General features: G+C 29.3%; 1 protein-coding gene across 2 annotated transcripts; it reads left to right on the top strand.

Annotated features, from left to right (window-relative positions):
• Nucleotides 1–355: 355 nt before the first annotated feature.
• Nucleotides 356–5,289, top strand: LOC129871585 (uncharacterized). 2 transcript variants are annotated; one of them, XM_055946540.1, is made up of 2 exons: nt 356–901; nt 2,820–4,493. In XM_055946540.1, the coding sequence occupies exons 1-2, from the start codon at nt 488–490 to the stop codon at nt 2,823–2,825; spliced, it is 420 nt and encodes a 139-aa protein (XP_055802515.1). In that variant the 5' UTR covers nt 356–487; the 3' UTR covers nt 2,826–4,493. The 2 variants fall into 2 exon arrangements, with proteins under 2 accessions (XP_055802515.1, XP_055802514.1); XM_055946539.1 differs by lacking the exon at nt 2,820–4,493 and adding an exon at nt 5,007–5,289 and having other exon boundaries at nt 412–901.
• Nucleotides 5,290–8,019: the final 2,730 nt, after the last annotated feature.

An 8,019-nucleotide genomic window follows, 5' to 3' on the forward strand; every position in this document is an offset into this window, starting at 1 on the left:
TCAGGAATCACTTTATCTTCAAATCAACTGAGCCGATGAAACTCAAATATTGAATGTAAAGACAAAGTTAAAATTTAAAATTTATGAATTTGAAATTCAATTAATTTAAAATTACTAAATTCTTAACTAATAATTTATACATATTCAATAAATTATTTATTATTTAATATAACTACAAAATTTAAATTAATTTTTTTTTGAATCAGACTCAATCAAATTCATAATCAAAGAGCTAGCTCCATCCAAAATTCAATGCAAAAAGCAACAAGAGGGAAAGAGGAAAACAAATGTCATTTTCTGTCAAGACATGATAGCAAGTTGCCAAGCCCATTTAGCAAAAATATCCCTAACCCCAATTGAACCTGTATCCAACACTAGATTTTTTTTTAACATAAAGACAGAAATACCCACTACTATAATATAGCTAGCTTAAACTTCCACAATTCCATTAGTCATTCCAATTTTCCCACAAAAAAAAAAAAAAAGTATGGCAGATGAGGATATTTCTGAATGGCAACAAATCACATCTCCATCTTCAACTACTAGCAATAATAATAATACTCAAATTGCTGCCGTAGAAATTACTACTTTGCCATTGATTGAGGATATTACTACTGATAATAATAGTAATAATGATGATGAGAAGGGTACTTATGGAAATAACCGGTTGAAAAAGAGTTTAAGAGAATTGAGTTGTTGGGTTGTTGAAATTGCTTCCAAGATGAGAAATTATGTTGTTTCTAAAGTTGGAATTGGAAAATTCACTTGTAATAGAAGTAGAATATTGGCATTTCTTTTGGGCTCCTTGTTTTATTATATGATACAGAAAAAATGGAGGCGGCAAAGACAAATTGATACTACTTCTAACAAACTTATGCTCCTTCTCCAACAAAAAGACCAGGTATTTAACTTTTTCCTGGAGCTCTCACATTTTTTCCACCCACAAACACAAAGTTTATGTTTGATTAATATTACGCATCATCATTTAGCTATTGTAGTTATTTTTTCGTTGTTGATTATATTAAGTATTCTTATTTACTATTTTAACATAAATATATATAAACAATGCACTCATATTTTTTTTTTAAAAAAAAAGGAAAATAATAGTGTATTTCAAGTTTATTGTCCTATTCCCAATGACTCGACGTTTCCAACCCCATCACTTGACTATCCCATTTTCATTATATTTTATATAAATATTTTTAAGATAATATTATTTTGATTACTAATTAAATACTAAAAAATAAAAACTAAATTTATTTATTTTCTGAAAAAAATATATTCCTCCGTGATAAACAGAAACAAGATCTAATTCTGGATTATTTACACTATCTATCCTATAAATGCTTCAGAATTTTTTTAAGGAATAATTCTAGAGGGTAATCTATGTTTGCTCTGTAACAAAGTGCCCTGACGAATGAAGTTTACAGTATGGACTAAAGCAATAATTATCCTTTAATTTGCCCCTACTTTTGACACCTTGATATGCCTAATAGGAATCAGGTTTTTTCTTATATATGATGTGTCAGGAAACTTGTATAGAATTTACCAAATATCACAAGTAAATTATTAGATAGATGTGTAAATTTATAAGAGTAAAAAGTGAACTAACCTTATTTCATTGCAATAACTTTATTTAAAGAGTTTGATATTCTAAATCTTGAAGATAGTTTTTTATGGTATTCTTTATCTGAGATGGAGAGAAAAGCGCATATCTTTTGATTTGTGGACCAAATCCTTTAAAGGATATTGAAGTGCTTTTCATGAAAGGTAACTTTTCTTATAAGTTTCCATCATAATGAAAGAAAAAAATTATAGATTTTAACTCATCTAAAATAAATCCATCCAAATAGATATTTATATTTTAGTCTCAATATTAAATACTTTATAAGATCAAAAAATGGACTTCTTTAAATGACAACATATATATATATATATACAAATATATTAATATGTGAGTCCATAAAATAGAAATTACTATCAATCTCCACTAAGACCGCATATATTTCTGAAGAACCGTATATAGATGAAACTTTGTTGTGCACAAATTTTTGCTATCTTAATTAAAATATCTCAAAACAATCTTGTCCATTGATAATACCAATATAGGATCAAAGCGATTTTCGTAACATATATTCGTACCTAAACTCATCAATGATCACAAATATCAGCAATATCAATGACATAAATCAAATACAGAAATTACATGTAAAATGATATCAGTCATGTTTATTTTCAACTGGTCCTAATCTATGACTTTAAAGTTCAAAATCACTTTCTTCTACCTTGTACAATACCACAATAGAAAGTTAATATCTATATTTTTCAGAGTTATCAATAAACACATGAAATTCATAAATTTTATAAAACTTCAGTCTGTACAGAAAACAAACTTTAACATGTCAAAAATATAAATAAAATAACAAACATCCACTAAAGTGGCTCATCGTCGAATCTGACAACACTCATATGAGTCACATGCCCATGAAACACTTTAGGCGGGAGTGAACAGATCCATAATCATCGAATTTGTACTAATATGATCAATCGACATAAGACAACTTTGACTCTTTCCTTCACAACCAGAAATTTAATGTTAATGTGCTTTGACTTTGACGAACTTTGATTGCTCTTCGAATATGACTTGGCAGATTTGTTATCATAATAAATTTTCAGTGGTCTTTTTATGCCATTGACCATCTATATTCTAGTGATAAAATTCCTTAGTCATATTCCATGATTTGATACTTCATAGCAGACTACAAATTCAGCTTCCATGGTAGAAAAAGCTATTAATGTTTGTTTCACACTCTTCCAAGAAATGACTCCTCCAGCCACCATGAAAAATTATCCTGATGTGGATCTCCTACTATCAAGACACCCAGCAAAATCAGAATTGGAATATCCTGCGATCTCTAAGTGATTCGACCTCTGATAAGCGAGCATGTAATCTTTAGTTCTTTGAAGATACCTTATAACTCGTTTTGCTGCTTTTCAATAATCCATTCCCGCGTTACTTAAATATCGGCCTAACATTCCCACTATGTACGCTATATCTGGACGTACAAACTTGTGCATACATGAGACTTTCCACTACTGATGCATATGAAATTTTGTTCATCTTTTTCTTCTCTATGTTTAAATTTGCACAATGGCACAAACTAAATTTATCATCTTTTGCCACATGTATATCTCTCAGTACACAATTTTACATGCAAAACCTACTTAGCACCTTTTTGATATAAGTTTTTTGCGATAATTCAAGTGTGTTTTTGATACGATTTCTATGAATTTCTATACCCAGTACAAAAGACGTCTCACCAAGATCTTTCATTTCAAATTTGGTGGATAGAAATTTCTTGGTTTCATGCAATAAACCTACATCACTGCTTGCTAGTAGAATGCCATCTACATATAGCACAAAAATAATAAATATGCTCCTACTGAACGTGCTTTCTCATATATGTCTTATCTAACCTCTTTTATGTTTTTATGCTTTTATTGAGCCGAGGGTCTTTCGAAAACAGGCATCCTACCTTGGTAGGAGTCAGGTCTGCATACACTTTACCCTCCCCAGACCCCACGTTGTGGGATTTCACTGGGTTGTTGTTGTTGTCGTTGTTGTTGCTCCTACTGAACTTGAAATAGATGCATTGATTAATAGTGGTTTTCTTAAAACCAAAAGAGGTTATCACCTAATCAAACTTCTGGTACCATTATATTGACGGGATGCCTGTTTTAAACCATATATATACTTCTTAAGTTTACATCCAATGTACTTTGAATTTTGAGACTTAAAAAATTTCTAGTTATGCCATGTATATTGTTTCGTCAATGTTTCCATTGAAAAATGCAGTTTTTACATTCATTTGATGCAACTCTAAGTCATAATGATCTACAAGTGCCATAATGATTCTAAAAGAGTCTTTCCATGAAATTGGCGAAAAAGACTCTTTAAAATCTATGCCTTCTTTTTGGGTGAATCCCTTGGCAACTAGGCGTGCTTTATATCATTCGATATTACCTTTTGAATCACGTTTAATTTTGAAAATCCATTTACACTTAATCGATTTCGATCCTTGTGGTAACTCGAGAAGATCTGAAACGTCATTGTCTTTCATAGATTTCATCTCATCTTTCATGGCTTTGTTATCACTTGTTAGAAAACTTTTATGTAATGCACCCAAGATCACAAATAAATCATTAGACAGATATTTTATTTTATAAAGAATAAAAAGGGAACTAACCTTGTTCCAATGCAATAACTTTGTTTGAAGAATTTGATCTGCTAAATCTTGAAGATAGTCCTTTATATGATATTCTTTATCCTAGATGAAGAGAAAAGTGTGATTTAGGAACCAAATCCTTTTAAGAATGCTGAAGTGTCTTTCAGGAAATGTACATTTTCTTATAAGTTTCCATCATAATTAAAGAATAGGCTCATGAATTTTTTAACTCATCTAAAATAAATCCATACTAATAGATATTTATATTTTAGTCTCAAACATATAATATTCTATAAGATCAAAAAATGAGTTTCTTTAAATGACAACATACTATATACAAATATATTAATATGTAAGTCCATAAAATAGAAATTACTAACATGATAAACCTTTAAAGATCTATTGTACAACGGTCTCTTGAAAATTATTAAGATATACTCCATAGAAATCTGAAAGTATTTATCTGGTACATGCTATAATACATAGACATACACCTTAATTTGATCTTAACTGATAACTAAACGCGACAATTTTGAGGATGCACATTTAGATACCTCAACTCGTCTCCATTGTATTAGTTGAGCACTCTAACTTACAAAATGATCATCTAGACATCTCCAAAATTTATATGTCACGTCAATGTCGAGTGTCCACATGACAAATTGATGTATCTAAATGTGCATTTTCAAAATTGAAATATTTAGCTGCCAGTTAAGACCAAGTTAAAATGTTTATCCACATATTAGGTCTTCTAACAAGTAGTAACTATGAATGTTGCAGAAAATCGAGCAGCTATCACTCCAAATTAGCCAGATGAATGAGTCCCTACTAACAAGGCGAAAAGTTCCAGTCCTTCAAGTAGGCTAATAGATTCACTAGCCATTAATTGTTTGTTGTACAAGGTATACATGGAGCTTTCTCTTCTGCCAATGGTTGTATTTGAAATCTATAAAATCAAAAGTATATATAGTTAAAGAAACCAGAATACTTACTGTATGGACAAATTAAAGTAGATATTTTATTAGTATTTGGTATGGAATAATATGTACTCTTTTCATTGCAATGCTTGCTTGCTTTTACTTTCTCTTTAATTTGCACAAGTAATATGTGCCAGAGGGATTTATGAACCCCTTTTCCCAGTCCACCAAACCAAATAGTTCTAGTATTGGTTGAACACAGTGTGGACTCTACTAAACTATAGTTTCTTGATTCAGTAAGATAATTGCCAGTAGAGGATTGGTTTTTTTTATAATTAATGAGTCCACTCAACTAAACTTTGTTTGGATGATTGTTACGTATTGTTTCATAATATATCATATTGTATTGTATGGTGTTGTATTATATCGTACTGTAATGTTTTAATGAATACAATGATTGGATAGATTATATCATTTTATGTTGTTACATAATGTCAGACAACAACCATTTGAATGATAAACCTACGAGAAAAGTAGGGTATGTGATAGATAAAGATAAAATAAGAAGAAAATATTAAGGTAGTGACACGATCACACCGAATCTGTCATTACATAAAATGAGACTTTTCGTTTTATCTAATGATGGATTTAAACAATATGATATAATACAATTTAAGTAACAATCAAAATAAATCTGTCATTACATAAAATGAGACTTTTCGTTTTATCTAATGATGGATTTAAACAATATGATATAATACAATTTAAGTAACAATCAAAATAAATATTGTATTTAAACTAACAATACAATACAATACAACGAATAACAACCATCCAAACAAGGTGTTAAGCACTTGGTTATCGCTAAGACCCTTTAGTTCATCTTAAACACTTCTCCATTGAGTTAATTTTCACATATGATCATTGTGTTTCATCTATTAAAACAATAAAGTTAAAAAAAATATTCATATTTAAAATAATTGAACTTTCGCAAAATTCTTATGGAATTGCTAGTTTGCTACTATACAAAATTTTAATTGTTGATGTTCGTGTAAAATGCATATTTGATCCTATAATATACTTCTTCAATTTCAAAATAAGTGATATTTTAGCATTTTTATTTTGCTTAAAAATAAATAGTATTTTATGATTTCAAGAAGAAATTAATTTTATTCTTCCCAAATTACTTTTGTTTTAACACATGAAGTTTTACACCATTACAATATCATTTCTTTCTTCAAGACATTTAATCAAGGTTAATTAGTAAAAACACTCTCTATTTTCTTGGAATGAGCGATTTCTTAAGGGGTGTGACCAAACTTAAAATATCACTTATATTGTCACTGCTTTTAAACATTCTTTTTACTTATTACCTAAATATATCATATTTAGAAAATATTTACCATGTATAACAATTGTACTATGTATTAAAAGTAAATTATATATATAATATATATGTATTATAAATGTATTATACTTGTTTTGATCAAAAAGAAAATTGCACTATGTATTAAAAATAAATTATGCATGTAATATAGATTATTACACTATGTATAAAAATAAATTTTGCATGCAATATAAATGTATTATAAGTGTCTTAAAATGTATAGGCTTGTTTTAATAAAAAAATCATGCATTATGCATTTAAAATGTAATAAATTAAAAAAAAGCATTTAAATGAATTATATATAAAATTTCTAAATATGATATATTTAGGTAAGTTCGTCATAATAATATTATCACATTATCTTTCGGTAATAATCACCCCTAATGAAACGAGTTCCTAAATCAAAGGTCTCGGGTTTGAGCCTTGACTATGGAGAATAGTATATTGGGAGCGCCCATCCCCCTATTTGTCCTGTTGTGAGTGATTCGAATTTAGTTGGAGCTCCAATGCGAGAACCGAACACTCGAATGAAAAATAAAAAAATATAACAATATAATACAAATTAATTCTCTGACATATTTTTGGTTTTCATTTTCACCGTGCGGGGCAAACTTTATACCCAATCGTGTAAAAATAGAAAAACAGTTTGTTTGGGGCGGGTTTATGAGTGCTCTAAATAACAAATTTTTGAGTCGAGAAAAATAAATAATCAAGACTAAAAAATTAAAGTAACAAAGTGTAATATTTGATTTCAAAATGTAGTGCATGTTATAATTTCTATAATAATCCTCTGATTCTTCAAATAATATAAAATATGTTGAACTTGAATTTGATTTATAGTCAAGGGCTTGAATAACTTGATCTTGAATCTTCTTCTTCAAATTTGAATTTGAATTATTCGTCACGAACACTTGTATGGTTATGACGAATAATAAATATGAAGTAACTTGATCTTGAACTTCTTGATATTTTCCTTCGTTCTTGATCTTGAACTTGAGCTTGAATTTGATTACTTGAACTTTGTACCTTTGTAGAGAATTTGCGGTCTTTGATTCACGAACTCTCTTCTTGCTTCTTGTTCTTGAAAAACCTCCCCTCTGAGAATAATGAGGACCCCTATTTATAGTTGTAGGGAGTGATATGAGGGTGTGATTTGATTGGTTAGTTTGAACTCATCAATCAGATTTCTTTGGTGAAGAGTTTTAATTTGATTTGTCAGAACATGTCACATATACACGTGACATTATTCTAGTGACTCATTTAATTTGACTTAGATTGCCACATAACTTCGATACGTGGCATGATTTTAATGGCTTATTTAATTTGACTTGGATTGCCACATAATTTTGGCACATGGCATGATTCTAATGGCTCATTTAATTTGACTTGGATTGCCATATAATTTTGACACGTGGTGTGATTTTAGTGGCTCATTTAATTTGACTTGAATTGCCACATAACTTTGACACATAGTGTGCTTTTAGTGGAT

This window comes from Solanum dulcamara, chromosome 10, assembly GCF_947179165.1.
Source record: "Solanum dulcamara chromosome 10, daSolDulc1.2, whole genome shotgun sequence".
NCBI lineage: Eukaryota > Viridiplantae > Streptophyta > Magnoliopsida > Solanales > Solanaceae > Solanum > Solanum dulcamara.

What these genes read in the sequence shown, in the direction of transcription:
- LOC129871585 (XM_055946539.1), top strand. Translation starts at nt 488, where the DNA reads ATGGCAGATGAGGATATTTCTGAATGGCAACAAATCACATCTCCATCT. An exon ending in TTCTCCAACAAAAAGACCAG is followed by an intron (nt 902 to 5,006) that starts GTATTTAACTTT and finishes TGAATGTTGCAG; the next exon opens with AAAATCGAGCAGCTATCACT.